The sequence below is a fragment of the Puma concolor genome, chromosome D4 (assembly GCF_028749965.1).
Source record: "Puma concolor isolate L17-30 chromosome D4, mPumCon1.1.hap2, whole genome shotgun sequence".
NCBI classification, from domain to species: Eukaryota; Metazoa; Chordata; class Mammalia; order Carnivora; family Felidae; genus Puma; species Puma concolor.
Window position 1 is genome coordinate 82,945,574 of NC_141679.1, and position 21,179 is coordinate 82,966,752.

Here is a 21,179-nt window from a genome sequence, read left to right on the forward strand (position 1 = left end):
AGGTGGCAAACATCACAGGGATAGAGATTTCTCTTCAGTGTTTTCTTAGGAGACAGAAAGTAAACCTGGGTCCTAGCACTGTTTTCCCAGGTCTTCACTATGGCAGCAGAAAAGAATTAGCATAATGTTATCAGCTCTGGAGTCAGAGTATATCGATTTTACCACTAACTAGCTTTATGACTTTGAGCAAGTACCACCAACTCTGTGAGCCTATTTACTCAACTGTAAAATGGCAGTGTTTTCATCTTGCTCATAGTGTTATTATGACATTAAGTGAGAAACCGTACAACACACTTGGCACATAGTATGTTCTTCATACATTTTAGCTATTATTCAGAGGACTGTGGAACCTTAGTGGGACAGAGGAAGAATAAAAAATTCTAAATCATGAAGTCAGAACAACATTGATATTAGTGGATCAGCCCAAGAGGAAGAACACTTCAGAAAGAAACCAATTTACAGGTATCATTTTAAAAGTTTAGGGAGTAGGGATGATTCTTAAGTTTGTAGAGTTAGAGATGATAAACAGAAATTAATTCTATAATAATTTTAGTACAAATTTGTATGTAAGCAAACATATTCTCTTTAGAGTTCTGTCTCTTTTATCTTGGTGAACATAAGATTCCTCTGATCTTACTTTTCCCTTGAGGTCTTATATAACTTTGGATTCAAAGACTGCGGTGAGTTTATAGGAATATTATATGGTTTGGTCTACTATAATGTATCTAAGTAGGCTAACAAATGACTTGACAGGGTGAACTCTCCAAAAACACGTATACCTGAGACCTAGTCTGATAGACTACTCTAGACTCTGTTAAGGTTATAAGCTAAACATAGACTGAGCTGTCAATATTTTCTTTGCAAAAAGCAGAAGTTTATATGTGGAAGCTAGGAGGAGGGCAAGGAATTCCTGAGAATAATCTTTCATTTTTCTCCTTATTTGGGTAAGTCTTACTTTGGTGGGGGAGGAGTTTTGTGAGGGGTAAGGAATGGGAAAGAAGAGAGAGAGTGTGAAGAATTTGAAGAACTTTGTTGCTGTCTTAGGGCACTTAGAACACTGTTAATCTCATTCCTTGTAACATCATAAACTAAGTTTATTTCCTCCTTTACATTCGTGGCATTAAAAAGTAATAGCTATAGTGGTTGAGGGCCTACTGTAGCTGTCACTATACTAGCAACTTTGCTTTTTTCTGTCTTATATACTTTTCATAGTGATCCAGTGAGGATAATAGTATTTTCATTTTATAGATCCAAAGATGTAAAATATTTTATGGAATATTGTGTGAACAAAATGAATACCCAGGCCTTCTAAGAGTCTCAGGATTCTTTCCATAGGAACATGCTCCCTTTGTCTTTCTTTAAGAGCATTTTTAGAACTTACTTAAATTAAGCAGAATTTAAAATTTTAACCCTTTTGCAGTTCTCATCAGACAGAAAAGGAAACAATGCTGCCGACCAAATTTTTAAAATATATAGCATATAGTTTCTGTTTATTGCTATCAGTATGGGAAAATAATTATAGAAATGTTTTTTTGGTTTTTTTGTTTTTAAATGTTTATTCTTGAGAGAGAGAGTGAGGGAGAGAGAGAGAATGAGTGGGGGAGGGGCAGAGAGACCTGGGGAAACACAAAATCTGAAACAGGCTTTGGGCTCCGAGCTATCAGAACAGAGCCCAACGCAGGTCTCAAACTCAGGAATGGCAAGATCGTGACCTAGGCTGAAGTCAGACACTTAACCGACTGAGCCATCCAGGCGCCCCTAGAAATGTTTTTTTTTAATACATGCTTAAAAATTGATTCTTTCTCCTATCTCTAAAATTATCTGATGACTCAGTAACTCCTCTGTAGCCTGGAAGTCTTCCCAACTGTGCAGTTTATTATATTAAGATGGCATCATATCAGAGAAGAAACTTAAATTTAGTGAGGAAAGAATGATTGTTTTCTTGGATTTTAATTTTTAGATATCATTTACTAAAAGAGGAAGAAACTAATCTGAAGACTAAATATTCCATCAGTATCATAAGGTGAAGTTAAGACCAGCTAAGCATTCTTAGAACTATAGAATTACAGAATTTTATTGCCAAAGAGACTGCAGGGATCTTAAAATCTTTTATGAAATTATTTTATAAATGAAGCTGATGTCTCCATTGGCCAACATCATATAGACAAGTTATTAGCATAACTGTGCTGGAAACCTGGGCCTATTATTTCTGTTTGGAGTGTGTGTGTGTGTGTGTGTATGTGTATGTATGTATATAGGGATATGCACTGAACCACTGTACCTCTCAAAATAAAAAATATGGAAATGCTTTCTATAGTAGAGATCTTCAATTGCTAAATCAGGAGACATGTGATATCATAGTATTCCATTATTCCTGGGAAGTGTCACTGGGATTAGGTGGTGACCAGTGGATTTTTCCTTTGTAAAAATAGTTTTCTTTTTGTATTTAGCAAATAAATTTGGGGTGGTTCTTGGCAACTTCCAACTACCCAGTTCTCTACAACTTTCTAACTAATGATTTTAGTATCCATTGATAATCCTTCCCTAAATCAGTTAAGCTCATTCACATAATTTCAATAGTAATTTAATGTTACAGGGTTTTCTTCTTTTCTTTTACGTTTATATATGTTTCTAATATTGAGTATCTTCTTAATTACAGTAATAGTAATGTATTCTTTGCTTTATCCTACTTTATTGAAGAATTCAAAAAATAACAGTATTCCAGGAAATACCCTTAATACAGATCTTTATTATTCCTAGCAAATTTATAACAAAATCTTTATTTTAATTTTACAAATCAAAAACTTGTAAAATGTTAAAAAAAAAAAGGTACTATTTATTGAATGTGTTTTTGAAATATAGATTTTAGTTATAAAATTTCAGTGAGGACAAGCTTATATATTAATAAATTTACTGATGAGGTAATTAAGCATTCATTAATAAACGTGCACCATTTCTTTTTTTTTTTTTTTAATTTTTGTTTTAATGTTTATTTTTGAGATAGAGACAGAGCATGAGCAGGGGAGGGGCAGAGAGGGAGTCAGCTCAGAGCCCGACATGGGGCTAGAACTCACGGACCATGAGATCATGACCTGAGCCGAAGTCAGATGGCCAACTGACTGAGCCACCCAGGCGCCCGTAAACTTGCATCATTTCTAAAATCTAGCTTGTGGGGCGCCTGGGTGGCGCAGTCGGTTAAGCGTCCGACTTCAGCCAGGTCACGATCTCGCGGTCCGTGAGTTCGAGCCCCGCGTCGGGCTCTGGGCTGATGGCTCAGAGCCTGGAGCCTGTTTCCGATTCTGTGTCTCCCTCTCTCTCTGCCCCTCCCCCTTTCATGCTCTGTCTCTCTCTGTTCCAAAAATAAATAAATGTTTAAAAAAAAAAATTAAAAAAAAAAAATAAAAACCTGAGTTGTCCTGTGAGTCTTTAAAAAAAAATAAATAAATAAAATAAAATAAAATCTAGCTTGTGTTAAACTGCGATTTGTGTACAACTTGCATTGTGTACAAGTTTTTTACTATTGTAGATAAAACCTATATTTTAATATCCGTATATAAAAATCACTATGTAACCTCTTAAATGAAAAGGTTTTCAGAATATTTAGTATATTCTGAACTTTTCTATAGATGCATAAATTTTGGGAGAAATATCTATTAATGTAATTGTAGTACCTATGTATTACATAAAAATAGATGTATATAATATGAAATTATTTGAGTCCACACAGTTTCAAATTCCCATTTGTTGATATTCATTTCAAAAAGAAATCAGTACTCCAATTAATAATAAAACTATTGAGTGAAGTTTAAGATTTTATTGAACTATTTTTTCCCTTTGAACTATTCTAGTAATATTATGAAATCAGTTTCTGAACACAGGTTCAGAAGTTAATTGGAATTTTTTTTCTCATTTATGTTACCACTTGACATATAGTTAGGTTCATTGGTTTCCATATTTTCAATTTGGGGTTGTTGGGTATTTTTTTACCTTTTTGGTTTAATTTGTTTTTTTTTGAATATTTAAATATAATGGTACAAAAGTCAAAATTATGTAAAAATGTACTCAGCAGTCATATTTACATTCATCTGTTTCTCCACCCAATCCCATAAGTAACCATTATTATTGGTTTCTGGGTTATCTTTCCAAAGTTTCTTTTTGTGAAAATAGTGAAATACTCCTACATATTTTTAACTTCCTTTTTAAACAGAAACTAACATGTACTGTTCTACCCCTTGCTTTTTTAATATATCCTGATGATCATTCCACAGTAGTTCACAGAGATTTTCCTCATTCTTAATGACTACATGGTACTGTGTTGTTCGGGTGAATCATGATCTTTGATTTTTAACATTTATTCATTTTTGAGAGAGAGAGAGAGAGAGAGAGAGAGAGAAGGGGAGGGGCAGAGAGAGAGGGAGATACAGAATCCAAAGAGGCTCAAGGCTTCAAGCTGTCAGTACAGAGCCTGATGCAGGGCTCGAACCTACGAACTGTGAGACCATGACCTGAGCCAAAGTCAGACACTCAACCGACTGAGCCACCCAGATGCTCCATGATCTCTGATTTTTAAATTGTCCTCTATTGATGGATTTTTTTTCAATCATTTGCTATTCCAAATAATGTTGCAGTATAGAACCTTGTATCATACGTTGTTTTGATTTTATGAAACTGCATCTTAGAGGAAATTTTTATTAGTATACTCATTAGCACATGACATAATTTTGTGTATGTAATTTTGTCATATTTGCCAAATTCTCCTCTTTCACAGTTGTAATCAGAGATGAGCAGGATATGAGAATACCTGTTTCTCCATATGTTTGTCATGAGTATATTGTCAAACTTAAGGATCTGATGGTAGTTTTAATTTATCCTTTGATGAATGAAAACCAGCATTTTTCATATGTTTAGGATTGATTTTACTTTCCTGTTCTCTGAACTGTCTCTTCATATTTTTTGCTTTTTGGTTTTGGCCTTTTTTCTCTTAGTTGTTAGAAGCTCTTTCTGTAGTTGAGAGATTAACCCTTTGAGATATAAGTTGCAAACATTTGTTCTGGTTTGTCACTTGACTTAAGTTATGATGAATCTTTTCAGCTTTTTGACTGTATAGTTTCTTTTCCTGTATTTGAATTCACCGAATTTTTCCTTTAAAGCTTCTGGCTTTTAAGTTATAATTAGAAATGCTTTCCATACATCCAATAATAAAGAAATTTACACATTTTCTTCTATTACTTATATGGTTTCATTTTTCTACTTTTAGAGCTCTGATTCATTAGTATTTTATTCTGTTATATGATGTAAAGTATAAATCTGATTTAATGTTTTTCCAAATGACCATACACTTTTTTAATGTTATGTTTACCGTGTTTTATTATGTTCTCTTCATTATGGTTTTTACGTTCTATTCTATGGGGTTTTTAGGTTACTCATGCACCAATATCACCCTTTAAATTATGTAGACTTTATAATATGTTTTAATATCTGATAGGGCTGCCCTCCCTCCCCAGTTCTTTTGTGGATTTTGTTTATTTTTCATGTAAACTTTAGATTCAAATTCTGTAGCTCTAGAAAAAAAGGATAGGTATTTTTACTGAAGAGAATTGACATCTTTATGATGTTTAGTCATCTTACCTGAGAACACGTGATATTGTTCCATTTATTCAAGTCTGTGTTTTTCTTACAAGAGTGCTTTTTTAAAAGCTGTTTATTACAGAAAATTCAAATGTACACAGAAATAAAAATAATAGTGTAATAAACCCCCACATATTATTTCCCAGCTTCAATAATGAGTATCATTTTTAATAGCTGGAATTCTTGACTTATAAGCAAGGTTCATTTCATGACTATGTTTATCTGACTTCAAAGGGCAGTGTTGGTCTGGTCAGTGTTATTCACAGAAGAGTTTCTAGGTGAACTGCAATGGTTATCACATTTATATAGTCTCTGAGAAATTTTTTTTAAAGGTAAAGAGCTATTGATCTTTGAACTTTTTTATGTAGTATTTAATGTTTCAGATAGTAATTTGTAACAAATCAAAAAAAATCCTATTCCCTATCAAAGTATAATACTTAAAAATAATTAGAAATTTAGATTGAACATGTGTCATAGATTTTAGTTCAGTTCATTAAGTAACGAGAGGACCAGTAAGATGGTAAAACTGGCTTTATGTATTTGAGGAACTTGAGTTTATATAGTGCTTCTTTAAAAAAAAAAGTATTAGAACAAGATTGCTAGGTTAGAAACAAAACTGGTTAATGTCTTATAGATTAACTTTGGGTTATCTTTTCTACTGGGCAGAAATCATTTGCCCATCTACCAGATACAAATTTGTAGGCTAATATATAACTTCCCAGAGTCTGGGTTTTTAATTAATAGTAAGTAGCTAAGTCAAAATTGTTTATTCATCTAGAAAATTAAATAATCCTTAGGTAGACCTGTTAAAACAAAGTTGTCAAACTACAGTCCATGGGTCAAGTCTGGCCTGGCCTTTGTTTTCATAAAGTTTCTTTGGAATGCAGCCATGGTCACCTTACTCAGTATCTGTGGGTGCTTTTGTACCATAACGGTAGAGTTGAATAGTTGCCACAGACTAGTGGTGCCCAGAGACTAAAATATTTATTCTTCGGCCCTTTACAGAAAATTTTACTGACTTCTATATTAAGCAGGCATTTCTGTACCTTATGAACCTTTTAATCCCCTTTCTGTATTTTTACTTTATGCTTGTACATCTTTCTCATTGGTGTAGCCACCTTGAGAGTTATCTTTGTATCTTTCCCTACAGTTCTGCCTTTTCTTCCTGCTCTGTATTTCGCTTTTTCCCTCCTCCTTCTCCTTAAAACTTCTGTAATGTGGACTATTAATATATTTAAATTTGGTACTGGCAAAGTTTTATATTCTCTGTCCTTAATTTTTAATTTAGGTGAGTTCAAACTGCTATACGTTTGCCTCAAAATACAAACTAATTTGAGATATAAGATTTTTGTGAATTAATCTCTTTTTTTGTTGCCCACCTTTACCCTCCCCCCCAGTTGTAGCTTTCACTGGAAGAAAAGTTCCTACAGTGCTTTAATTAATAAGCTAAAGGAGTGGGAAGAAACATGGGAATAAGAGGACTCTCTTAGTCCTAAACTTTGTTTTAGAATTAAAAAAAAAATTTTGTTTTAATGTTTGTTTATTTTAGAGAGAGAGAGAGCGCAAATGAGTGCAAGCGGGGGAGGAGCAGAGAGAGATGGAGACCCAGAAAACGAAGCAAGCTCAAGGCTCTGAGGTGTCAGCACAGAGCCCAATGGGGAGCTCAAACTCACAAGCTGTGAGATCATGACCTGAGCCGAAGTTGGAACCTTAACCAACTGAGCTACCCAGGCACCCCTAGAATTTTTTTTTGTTTGTTGATTTTGAAAGAGAGAATCCTACCAAGCAGTCTCCACACTGTCAGCACAGAGCCCAACACGGGGCTCAGACTCAGGACCATGAGATCATGACCTGAGCTGAAATCACAAATTGGATGCTTAACTTATTGAGCCACCCAGGCGCCCCTAAAATATTTTTAAACATTTTTTTGATGGATAGTTTCATATAAGAAACTTTAAAGGACACCTTAAAGTAACAAGGAAGCTATAGATGGTTAACGCTTACAGGATATTGGCAATTGCATATATGATGATACAGTATGAAGACAATACAATTGCAGAGCAAGAGTCCCGCCCAGTAAATAACCTATTTTCCTATGGGTTTTTAAATCCAAACATGTATTTTTCTATTTAGAAAAGGTTACATTTAGTGTAGACATTCAAAGTGATACCTTTTTATTCTCACATCCTATATGAAATCAGAAGTGTAGTGCTCAATTAAAAAATAATTTTACCACTTAGTAAATAATATTTTTTCGTCTTCAAGATAAAGCAGAAGGAAAGAAAGAACAATACTGATACTTTATATGAAGTTGTGTGCTTGGAAAGTGAATCAGAAAGAGAGAGGAGGAAAACTACAGCCAGTCCCTCAATTCGCCTGCCACAGTCTGGATCTCAGAGTTCCATGATACCTTCTCCTCCAGAAGATGATGAAGAGGAAGGTAAATTGTAGGGAGACCTTAATTTCTATTTTGGGGTGGCAAACCATGCAAACCATTATCATTTTGTCAGGGAATTGATAATGTGACGTAGCATTTGGAATTCTTTCAATGCGTATGAGAGTGTACTATATGCAAAGGAGTATGGGAGATTCAAAAATGGTGAATATAGGACATTCTTTAAGATAATTGCATCAGTTTGGAAAAAATGAGATTTATGGTCAGTGCTTTTTTAAAGAGTCTGCCTATGCTATCTTAGTATATTAGCACATTTTTAGAGCACATGTGACATAGATTCTACCTGAATACGTGTTCCTATCTCTGCTGATTTATTTTAGAGGGACAGTTTCATTTGCCAAAATGTGGCTTCCACACATGATCCTTTCACAAAATACATGTATTTAAATATACAAATTTATGTTTATACATTATTGGATTTCACACTGGTAAACTTTAGGAATCAACCTAATAGTAATAGTTTGGAGAACTCTTCTACCCTTAAACTCAGCAATAAAAGTAAAACCCACCATAAACTGAGAAAGACACTCTATTTTTATGAAACCAGAGAATGGTCAAATGCTGAATCTGAATGCCGTGCATTTTAAAGAGTATTTACCGGTTACAGAGAAATTTGAGCCCAACTGAAGGATAATATCGTGTCTAACATCTAGTTGTAATCTATAGCAGGCATACATTTTTCAGTATAACTGAGGAGTTCAGAGGACCTCCAGTGACAGTTGCTAACTAGGAGACATGAGGGCCAATGGCGGACCATGAGAGAGGGAACACTAGAACACAAGCTCTGGGAAGGAAGAACGTGTATCTTTTTTTTGCCCACGCTGTTTCCCTAGTGTGTAACACCATTCCTGGTATGTAATAGATGCTCAGTAAATATTCGTGGAATGGGTACCCCTGCTGCGATCCATTCCTATAGTGAAAAACTAATGACAGGACCATGTTGCGGAAGAAAGCTGTGCAGACATGCCATCTTTTAATCCTCAAACATAATATATGGACCAAGGAGACCCATCCTGTTGTCATGTGTTTGCTCCCTGGAAAGAAATGTCCATGGTCCTGTAGAGAGGCTTCATATTCCATAGGACATTGGTGCTCCCAGGACTGGAAGCCAGCAGATATAAAGGAGAGGTGTTCAGAAGCAACATTCTGCATCTGAGGTTGCCTGCTCCCTTTCTACCCATACCCCTGCCTTAGGTACATGGAGTTGTAACCACATATTTCAGACTGCTGTCCACATATGTTGAAAGCATCCAAACCAGAAAAAGACAACTTGATAAGGCAGATATTCCTGATCTCTTTAAAGGAATTATCATCTCTTGTACCTCTTAGTACATTTTTTATAGCTACTATTCCCCAGAGAGTTGTATTATATTGATATTTGAATGAGTGGAGAATTACGTGAGACCTTAGAAAGTAGGGTGAATTCTGACAAAATAATGAAGTTGGGGAAGTTTATCTTCGTGCCCTTGAGCATTTATCTTTTCCTTATTGATCCTCCCATTTGTCCCAAAGGAGGTCTCACTTACACTCAGTCTGCGTCTTCCCTATCTTACCATCAAAACTGATGATAATGTCTAAGGCATTACAATGTACAGATGTTATAAGTATCATGGATTTCTGAGCTGTCACTAGTTGAGATGCAAATTCATGATGTAATCATTACAGGTATAAAGATCATTACAGGTATCATTACAGGTATAAACTTTGTTTAGGCAGGTTAGGCCAAAAATCTTAGAAATAGCATTGGTGAGGACACATGTAAGCAAGTACCATTGTACTCAACAGTGGAAATGTAAATTGTAGAGCCATTCTGGAAGGCAATTTGTCAGTAAGTTACAGAATCCTTAAAATTATGCATTTTAGCCCAGGATCCACTTCTGGGCACATACCCAATGAAAGCAAGAGATATATTCATCCTGACACTATTTGTAGCAAAAAATGGAAAACTACCTAAGCGTCCAACAAAAGAAAATTAAGTAAATGTCTTAGTCCATGTTTCCCACCCGCCCCCCCCCCCCTTCATGATAACTTCTAAAAATTCTTTCACAGGCCTTCTTTATCAGTGTCCCTTTTTTTCACTGTCTTCCTATCTTATAGTCTTTAAATTCTTATTTGAATTTACTTTTCTTAATTACTAGAGTTCAGTTTGAAATGATTCATTTTGATCCTTTTTGATATTTTTGTGCTTTCTGTTATAAATTAATGTATGTCAGTGTAGAAAATTTAGTCATAAGAACATAGGGGGAAGAGGGAAATAAACTATAACTCTGTTACTGAGAGACAGTAATTGTTAATGTCTTAGCATAATTTATTCCAGACTATTTTGATCATAACAAAGACTTATCAGCTCTTGATATTTTTACGTTATGTGGCATTTTGCCAGATTAGTAATGTAAACACATGTCAGTGTGTAATCACATTGTAAACATCATGTATCATAATTTATTTAGCCGCTCTCTGCTCTACTCCTGTTGGACACTTAGGTGGTTTGTAAATTTTTTTAACTGTTGTAAATAAGACTGGTACATATTTTCATAGATAAAGCTGTTTGCTTTGGAAGAGGAAAAAGAAGATACCATAATTTGAGTTTTACCATTTTATAATTAAATGGCTCTTTTCCTCAGTTGACATAATGTGGACCTCTATGGAAAGCTAAAGAAATAAAGAGATCACAGCAACATTCTACCTAGGACCATTTTCATTTTCTTTGTATTTACATTTATATGCTAAAAGAAATTATGACTTCATCCTCCCAGTAAAATCTTTCAAATTTGACTGTTATGTTTCCATTCATTCTTCTGGCTAGCATAGCCACTTTTGTTATCCTTTTCTGTGTGTTTTATTAAAGATAATGATGAACCCCTCTTGAGTGGATTTGGTGATGTATCCAAAGAATGTGCAGGAAAAATTCTTGAAACATGGGGAGAACTGCTATCAAAATGGTAAGTTAGAATAGTTCTCCTTTTCATCTGTAATTCTCATTTTCTGGGTCGGATATCTTCCCTTAACTACAGTATTCAATTTTGGAACTATTCAATTCTGGAACGTATCATAGAAACCAAAATATGAGGTTTGTATTCTAGAATCTCTGTTTTTAGCCGTTTTAAGGGTAAGTAGTGAATATCTGCAATCAACTTTCAGAATATCAGAAACCTAATAAATTCTCATTGCTGCAGAAAATATTAATCCAGACACGGAATATATGAAAGGAATAAATCAAGAAAGATGGCCTTTTTATTGATGCACTTAGGAACCACTGACAAAGATAATACACAACAATTAAGACAGTACACCTTTATCAGGGAAGTTTGGAGGATGCTTACACAATGCATAGAGCCACAGTAGAGGCCTCAGGTGGGATTTTTCCTTATCTGTGTTATGTACAGCAGAGTGTTTTGAATGTGCTGTATACATTGACTGCTCTAACAATTACTTTTCCTACGAACACTTGTAAGATTCAGGAATTTCTTGTCAAGAGAAATTCTGTGCTCAAGAGATAGCTTGACAACATTGTTAAGCACTATCCTGTAGACTGTCTGAAAAGGACACACTAATTTCAGGTATTTATTAATGAGACCAGAGACACTCTGGTAAGTCAGGTTGGTGAGACATTTATGTAGTTCCTTTTTCCTCTCTGTAGGATGCCAGTATATGCTGGGAAAAAAAGCTTCAAAAGTGATGTGAGCACTTCTCTAATTTCTGACTTTCTGGTTGTTAGAATTGTCATGTGAGTTCCCCGTGGGCCTGTTACTTTGGGGTCTGATTTTCTCAGAAAATTTAACTGTTGAAGCCTTTCACTCTGTTCTTAGAAAACCATGTTTCGGCATTTAAAAAATCTTCCGTGTCCTTAAGGAATGGGACTACAAATGGGCATCATCTGCTTCTAGCTCTCTCACATCTCTCACAGTGCGAGAGCTTTACACTTCTGGTGAAACGTGCTCCACATTGGGAAATGTCAAATGTGTACAGGAGGAGAATGCAAACCAAAGCATGGTTTGTCTTTACACAAGTGCTTTTAATAAATGAACTCTGCAAAAGCCCCCCTGGGATATAGTTCTCATTTATATTTGATATTCCTTTAGCAGTCAGGAGACAGACCTGCTGATGCTCTCGTCACAATTATATTTTCAGTTCAGTGAATTTGGAGTGTTTGGACTGCTGCTGGCAGGCATTTCATCTGAAGAAAAAGGTTTCTGCTCTAAAATAGAAATGTAATTGAATCTTGACATGGTTACATAACACTGTATTTAAAATCATTTAGATACAGCATTTAGACTCTAGGTTTTATTGGATGAACTCAGCAGCGTTTTATACAGTTGTTTGGAATTTGTTTTGTTAACAAGTTTTGTTTCTTCAGTTTTTGAATTTTTTAAATTACGTCCTTGTCCCATTTCCTCAAATATATTAACTGAGTTTACATTTTTGTTTAGGGCGTTTAAAACTGTTTTTGCTGGTTTGGGTCATATCTTCAGAAATGATAATGCAGTCTTTTTCTTTAATTCATTTCATCACTTTTTTTCATCATAGGAAACATGGCGATATTGTGGAGTTTTAGAGCCTAGTAGACCTGGCTTCAAATCCAACCTCTTTTACTTCCAAGCTGTATGGTCTTGGGCAAGTCACTTAACTCTTCTGAGTCTCTTTCTTCATTTACAAAATACACAAGTCTTTCAAATTGCCATTCAGGATTATTGTAAATTAAAAATAATGGATGTTGTACTAGTAACAATGGTAGTAAGAATTAATAAATTTACCATATGCCAGGCATTGTGCTAAGTTCTGTGTTTTATTTCAGTTACAACAACCTTATGAACTAGTATCCATTTATGCAGATGAGGAAACTGGCTCAGAGATTTAGTCAGCAATTTTAGTTAGTAAATGGCAGACCTAGAATTTTTAACACAGGCAAGTCTGATCCTAAAGCCTGTTTATTTAATTCCACATTAGATTTTAGTGGCAGTATTAGCAGCAGTACATTTGAGCTCTAACTCTCCAAGTTCATTTAAACGTGACTCTTAGTGCAGAAGATAACTAATGTTGGTATAAAATAGTATGTTGAGATAAAGTTAATATGATCAATGACAAAATTATTCTGAAAATAATTTACCAATATAAATTAAGCTAGGGTTAGCAAATAAACCTAGGGTTAGGTTTATTGTTTCTGTAAAGGGCCAGGTCATATATATTTAGGCCATAGATACATATAGGTCATAAATACTAGGCTTTGTGGTGCAGTAATTTCTCTCACGACCACTCAACTCTGCTGTTATAGGGCAAAAGCAGTCATAGATGATACATAAACAAAAAAGGCTGTCTCCACAAAAGTTGATTTATAGAAACAGGCGGTGGGCCACATTTGGTGCACAGACCATAGTGCATCAATCTTTAAATTAAGTAACAACTGCTTTTGTTCTTTCTACCCCCAACCCTTCAACTTTTATATAATTTTTTTTCCCAAGCAAAGACAAAACTATGTTGAATTGTCTATAGCTACTACATTAGGGTACTAGCATCACAGAATTAACCATTTTTAAACATACTGTGCCTTATTCTGTAGAATTCTAGAAACGTTTTGAGAAAAATCTGAGTCCTTTTTGTATTTTGAGAGTGGTCATTTTGTATCAGTAACTTACTGTTTAAATTTGATAGTCACAGGAGCCATTTCACATCAGAGTCCTGCTTTACTGACTCAGTATTGGTAGCTCTCAAATCACAAAGCAGCCATGATATCAGCGCATTCATAGGTCTTAGAGTTTGAGGACTACCTAAGTCATTTAATCAACTTCCCTGAACTTCTTTCTCCATCTGTAAAACTGGAGATACTAGCCACCTACCTCACATGGTGGTTGTGAGAATCGAATAAGATTTCATGCAAACCGCTTTGTAAATTGGTACCAACATTTCAAGATAAGTTTTATTTTCCCCACTTTGTAAATGAGATAAATGAACCTCAAAGACTTTAATAATTTATTTTGATGTTACAATAGTACAGTCGAAACTTCCTTATCCATCATAATCATTCAAAAATATTACTTGAAGCAAGGTATCAAAAGCCGCTGAAAGTTTTATTTTTATATTTAAATATTTATTTTAACTTAGAATGCTATTTTAACTTAGAACATATAAATATTTAATTCACTTGTGAATTTTGATGCAGGGTCAAGCCCTTATCTTTGGGTATATGTCCAGTGATTAGAATTTTGCTGTGTTTTTATTATATAAGCCACAACCATAAAACTATGGTTTCCAGTTTTGATTTTTTTAAATTCTTTTTTAATGTTTATTGATTTTTGACAGAGAGAGAGAGAGAGACAGAGCATGAGCGGGGGAGGGGCAGAGAGAGAGAGAGGGAGACACAGAATCCGAAGGAGGCTCCAGACTCTGAGCTGTGAACACAGAGCCTGATGCGGGGCTCAAACTCATAGACCGCGAGATCATGAGCTGAGCCAAAGTTGGATGCTCAACCGACTGAGCCACCCAGGCGCCCCTTGATTTTTATTAAAAAAATTTTTTTAAGTACAGCAGTAATTTAAAGATACTTACAAAACAGTCTAGCTGCACAATTCTTTCCTCCACCCAATCTTTTACAGTTATCTTGGCCACATCTAATTCAATACTTTTTTTCTTTATTAGTATGTTACCTTTATTAAGTCTTTAAAAACCTTTTAGTTTAGTTTTCATAAAAATAATACTCTTTAGGGGCTCCTGGCTGGTTCAGATGGTGGAATGCACAACTCTTGATCTTGGGGTTGTGAGTTTGAGCCCCACGTTGGGTGTAGAGAGTACTTAAAAACAAGATCTTAAAAAAGAAAAAAAAAACACTCTTTGGAGAATCTTTAATGTGCTTACAGATTATGGCTTTCTTTTTAGGCATCTCAATTTGAGTGTGAGACCAAAGCAGTTGTCGTCCTTAGTAAGAAGTGGTGTTCCTGAAGCTCTGCGAGGAGAAGTCTGGCAACTGCTAGCAGGTTGTCACAACAATGACCACCTGGTAGAAAAATACCGAATTCTCATTACAAAGGTAAGGGGCTGATAATTCAGCCTCAGCATTTAATCCTTTTAGAAATTTGTTATGAAAAGATTATTGTGGCTATTTGATTTCAATTTTATACAACAGCCCAAAAGTTGTTTCTCGTGTTGGCACAAAAAGAAAAGGAAAAAGGTTTTTCTTCCTTGACTGACTTCACCTTGGAGGCAGAGGATGGCCTCTGTTCATTGTGTATCTAAATCCTTTTTTGTCCATAATTGCATGTTCAGTCAGATCATTTGTGCCATGCAATATGAAACACTGTTTTTTGTTTATTTTAATTGTTTTCACACTTCACAGAAATGTGCTTTTTCTAGGTAAGGCCTAGTTCTGGTTTCTACAATAGGAAGAACATGATTTTTGTTCTCTTATACTGGAGTCCCTTTTAGCTCATTCCTCTAAAATGAAGAATTCTCATTTTTTATAGTATTCCCTCTCAAGTTCATGCATTCCTTAAGGTTTTGCAAGCAAAACAGCAAAAACTATTCTTGAATAGCATACAAGAATTTAATTTTCTTCAATATTAAGTGATGCTTCATGCCTTTGTGCCCATCTCATTGGTTTTAATTTTTGTTTTTATTTTCTCACACTCTTGAAGTATTTCTCTTTGGAAAGCAGTTTCTCCATTCCCAAACCTGGGTTATGAATGAATTGCTCAGAACCCTGAATAATACCTAAGAATTTTTTAGTATGACAAAAGGTGGGACTTCTTTTAAAAATATATTAAAACCTTCGATGAATAATATCTCCATAAAACTCTTACTGTAAAAAAATCTTATGGGGAAGAACAACATTTGAACATGAAATTGGACCTCTTACCAGAAAATGACTTTTATTTGATGACAATATTCGTGTTCTTCTCATTTTATTTCTAGACAGATGTTTTTTCTTTCAAGAACTAATATTCTGATTTTTTTCCATTGTTGCTGTAACTATTCAAACAGCATTAATTGAGTGCCTGTCAAAACCACAGTACAGGAGCTAGGAGGTGAAACCTATTGATTGCCGAGTAATACTCCATTGTATATATATACCACATCTTCTTTATCTATTCATCAGTCGAAGGACATTTGGGCTCTTTCCATACTTTGGCTATTTTTGATAGTGCTCCTGTAAACACTGGGGTGCATGTGCCTCTTCAAAACAGCGTACCTGTATCCCTTGGATAAATACCTAGTAGTGCAGTTGCCAGGTCGTAGGGTAGTTCTATTTTTAATTTTTTGAGGAACCTCCATACTGTTTTCCAGAGTGGCTGCACCAGCTTGCATTCCCACCAACAATGCAAAAGAGATCCTCTTTCTCCACATCCTTGCCAACATCTGTTGTTGCATGAGTTGTTAATGTTAGCCATTCTGACAGGTGTGAGGTGGTATCTCATTGTGGCTTTATTTGTATTTTCCTGATGATGAGTGACGTTGAGCATTTTTTCACGTGTCGGTTGGCCATCTGGATGTCTTCTTTGGAGAAGTGTCCATTCATGTCTTTTGTCCGTTTCTTCACTGGATTATTTGTTTTTTTTGGGTGTTGAGTTTGATAAGTTCTTTACAGATTTCAGATAGTAACCCTTTATCAGATACATCGTTTGCAAATACCTCCTCCCATTCCATCAGTTGCCTTTTAGTTTTGCTGATTGTTTCCTTCGCTGTGCAGAAGCTTTTTATTTTGATGAGGTCCCGATAGTTCATTTTTGCTTTTGTTTCCCTTGCCTCCAGAGACTTGTTGAGTAAGAAGTTGCTGCAGCCAAGGTCAAAGAGGTTTTTGCCTGCTTTCTCTTCGAGCATTTTGATGGTTTCCTGTCTTACATTGAGGTCTTTCATCCATTTTTAGTTTATTTTTGTGTATGATGTAAGAAAGTGGTCCAGGTTCATTTTTCTGCATGTCCAGTTTTCCCAGCACCACTTGCTGAAGAGACTGTCTTTTTTCCATTGGATATTCTTTCCTGCTTTGTTAAAGATTAGTTGGCCATATGTTTATAGGTCTATTTCTGGGTTTCCTATTCTGTTCCATTGATCTGAGTGTCTGTTTCTGTGCCATAGTTTTGATTATTCTTAAACTTCATTTAAATGCAATCATACAATAATGCAGCTCATACCCGTTTGAGTGGGACTTCTTTTGTTCATCTAATTCGGGAGTGTATCAGGAGCCTGTCTTTCTCTTTTTATTTTCATTTTTTTAATTGCAGAGAGTATTCCATTGCAGAAATAAAGCTCACTTGAAAAAAATCTATTCTGCTATTATAGGTATTTGGTTATGCTTTGTTCTTTTCCAGTTTTAGCCATTGTGAACAAACCTGCTATGAACATTCTTGCATTTAGCAAATGTTATGGTGTGAATGTTTGTCTCCCTCAAAATTCATGTGGTGAAATTTAATTTCCAAAGTGATGGTATCAGAAGGTAGAGCCTTTGAGGGGCACCTGGGTGGCTCAGTATACTGAGTGTCCGACTCTTGGTTTTGACGTCAGGTTCCACACTAAGCATGGAGACTGAGATTCTCTCTCTCTCCTTCTGCCCGTCTCTCCCACTCACCTGCGTGTGCTCTCTCTCTCTCTCTCTCTTTAAAAAAACGTGGGGCACCTGGGTGGCTCAGTCAGTTAAGCATCCGACTTCAGCTCAGGTCATGATCTTGCGGTTTGTGAGTTCAAGCATCCCATGTTGGGCTCTGTGCTGACAGCTCAGAGCCTGGAGCCTGCTTCTGATTCTGTGTCTCCCTCTCTGCCCCTCCCCTACTTGTGCTCTGTCTCTCTCTCAAAAATAAATTAACATTAAAGAAAACTTTTTTTAAATAAGAAATACTCTAAAAAATTTTTTTAAGATGGAGGTAAAGCTTTTGAGAGGTGATTAGGTCATGAGGACAGAGCTCTCATGATAGCAAATAGTGCCCTTATGAAAGAAGCTCTAAAAAGATCCCTCACCAGCTTCCATCATTTGAGGGCACAGCAAGAAGTCACCAGTCTGCAGTGAAGGAGAGGGCCTTCATCAGATCCTGACCATGTTGGCACCCTGATCTTGGATTTCTAGCCTCCAAAACTGTAAGCAATAACTTTCTGCTGTTTTTAAGCCATCCTGTCTGTGGTATTTTGTTATGGCGGTCCAAATGGACTAAAAAAGCAAAGTTTATATATGTTAATATATGTATATAGACAATAATATTTACATGTATATATGTGTGTATATATATATATTTATATACTACTAATTCTAGGAGTTTTTAATTTATTCTGGACATGGGTTCTTTGCCAGGTATATGCTTCATGTTCTTAAATTTCGCATGTAATATTACTTTAGAGGTGTTTTGTTTTGTTTTGCTTCTTCATAGACTAAATTTATGGCAGGAAACAGTGACTAGATTTATAGAATGAAGCCCCCCAAAACATTACCTTGCAAATAGAATTGATGAACATCTTTGTCGTCACCTTGCTTTAATTATCAAGCTTGTCTTATAAGGGGATATATGTAGGGTTTTTCCCATGTGACTTTTATAATCCAGGGACAGGTTACCTTTCAGCAATAGAAAATACATAGGTATGTGTGTATTTTGAAGGTGTTTCTTATTTCTAAAAATTTTTTTAATGTTTATTTATTTATTTTGAGAAAGAGAGAGAGAAAGAGAGCGTGCGTGTGCAAGCAGGAGAAGGGCAGAGAGAAAGGGAGACAGAATCCCAAGCAGGCTCCATACTGTCAGCACAGAGCCTGACATGGGGCTCTAACCCATGAACCATGAGATCATGACCTGAGCTGAAACCAAGAGTTGGACGCCTAAACGACTGAGCCACCCAGGCGCCCCAGGGTGTTTCTTATTTCTAAAAGCAGTGGAGTTTGAGGGCACTCTTCTCCCTTTTTTTTTTTTTAAGTTTTTTATTTTTTAGGTTTTAAGTTTTTTTAAAGTGAGAACTTCAGATTTTTTTTTTTTCATCTCAAGAAGGGAAAAATAGTAGTAGCTGCCCTTTTTGAGCACATATGTCACATGCTGAATTAAACACTTTATAACCATTATGTCATAAATCCAAAGAAAATCCCTGTGAAGTGGTAATTACTATTTCCATTTTAGAAATGAAGAAACAGAGGTTCAGTGAAGCTTAGTAATTTGCTTATAATCATTCACATAGTAAATGATAGAGGCAGAATTTGAACTCAGAGATGACTCTAAAGCTGGTTCTTTTCCATTCTCCCTACTTGTCTATCCTTGAACTTAAAATTTTTTTATACAGCCATGTATGTACTTACAGAGAATTTCCTGTAGACACATGAACACATTTGTTTTTATGTGTAGTTTTTTATTCAGTTACTCTTCTATTGGTAGGCATTTACTTTGCTTCCAGATTTTAGCCTCTAAATGATGTTTTACTAAACATACTTAAACACGTTCTAAATCTCTTCTTTTTATGGAAGAGTCTCAGGAGTGTGATTGCTGGATCAAAGGGTGACATGTTTTTTTAAGTGATTATTTAATTTTTATATTTAATTTACTTATGTCCAGCTTGATTTTCGAAAAGGCTGTTGCAGTTTATAGTTCACCAGCGGTGTAGCAAAGTACCTGTTAACCCATATCCCAAACAGTATTAGTTATCAGTAACTATTTAATTTTCTGCTGTCAGTGGATGTAAGTGATACCTGCATATCTTTAGTTTGCAGATCTCTGACTACTGGTAAATGTAAGCAATTTAGTCTTCTGTGAATTACCTCTTCATCTTTTTTAAACATATATTCTCAAAACCAGAGATGGAAGAAGATCACTTAGATAAGATAAAAATTATCAGGGTGCAAGTGTGGCTCAGTTGATTAAGCATCTGACTCTTGATTTCTGCTGAAGTCATGGTCAGCTCATGGGATCAAGCACAGAACCTGCTTGGGATTCTCTTTCTCTCCCTGTCTCTCTCTCTGTCCTTCCCCAGCTTGTGCTCACTCTCTCTCAAAATAAATAAATAAACTTAAAAAAAAATCATTTACCCAAAAAAAGAACTCTGTACTCTATTATGTTTATTAATCCTTTATCTTCTTTATAAATATCTCTCTAAAACTTTAATTCTTTATTGACTTTACTGATGGTTTCATGCCTTACAAAACATTTTCAATTTTTATGTAGAAAAGTGTGTCTTGGTTAAGGTCTCTCCTACCTCTGAGTCTGTAAATGCAATTTCTGAGATTTTCTTGCAAGATTTTTATTGTATATGTTATATATTTATATCTTTAATCCATCTGGAATTTATTTTTGTACATGGCATATGATAGCGGCCCAGTTTTACTTTCTCCCAGATGGATAACCAATTGTGCTACTCCCATTTTCCTGCTGGATAGAACTGCCATCTTTGTTAGATCTTAAATTCTCATATATACTGGGATTGAGTTCTAGATTTTTCTGCTTATTGATCAGTTTGTGTGTCCCTATACCAATACTGTTTTGGTTTAAGAGGCTTTGAGTTATCTTTTTTCAAATCTTTCTTCACTGTTTCTTATTCCATATTTTTTTCTTATCTATTCTTTCATATATTTAATCTTCCATATAACTCTTAAAATCATTTTCTCCAGTCTTACCACCAGTGCCTCCCTGTAAGGTTATATAAGGATTCTAATTTGAATTTTATTTATTTTACATATTAATTTAGGCTATAAGTTACATTGTTATAGTGTCTTTATATCTAAGAGATGGTATGTCTTACCACTTGTTTAGGTCTTATTTTATGTCTGTTAAAGACTTTAGAGTTGCCTTCATATATATGTCTTGTGCCTTTTTTGTTAAATTTATTCCTAAGAATTATCCTAGAGCATTCTTGCTGTTGCAAATGGAGTATTTTTTTTTCCTTCTGATTTCTATTTCAAGGACCTAATTGCTACAATAGAGAATAGACATTGGTTTTTTTTTAATTGTCTATCCATCTGCCTCTTGATATTTTTATTAGTTCCCCTAATTGGATTCTAGCATCTTTTGAGATTTTCAGGTATGCAGTAATATCAGCAGCAAAAACAGTTGCTTTTTTTCACTGTTCATGCAGACTGTTTGGTTTTCTTTGTATGTTAGAAACATCAAGACAGTGTTAAATGATGATGATGATAACTAGCATCCTTATCTAG

At 35.1% G+C, this 21,179-nt stretch overlaps 1 protein-coding gene across 3 annotated transcripts in view; it reads left to right on the forward strand.

Annotated features, from left to right (window-relative positions):
- Positions 1–21,179, forward strand: part of RABGAP1 (RAB GTPase activating protein 1) — a 179,555-nt gene that overhangs the window by 73,155 nt on the left and 85,221 nt on the right. For all 3 annotated transcript variants that reach the window (XR_015243042.1, XM_086683971.1, XM_025922349.2), the window contains exons 11-13: positions 7,894–8,068; positions 10,932–11,025; positions 14,954–15,104. Coding sequence is in view for 2 of the 3 variants with exons in the window: in XM_086683971.1 (XP_086540097.1) it covers positions 7,894–8,068; positions 10,932–11,025; positions 14,954–15,104 (420 nt within the window). In the remaining variant the exon portion in view is untranslated. The remainder of the gene's footprint in view (positions 1–7,893; positions 8,069–10,931; positions 11,026–14,953; positions 15,105–21,179) is intronic.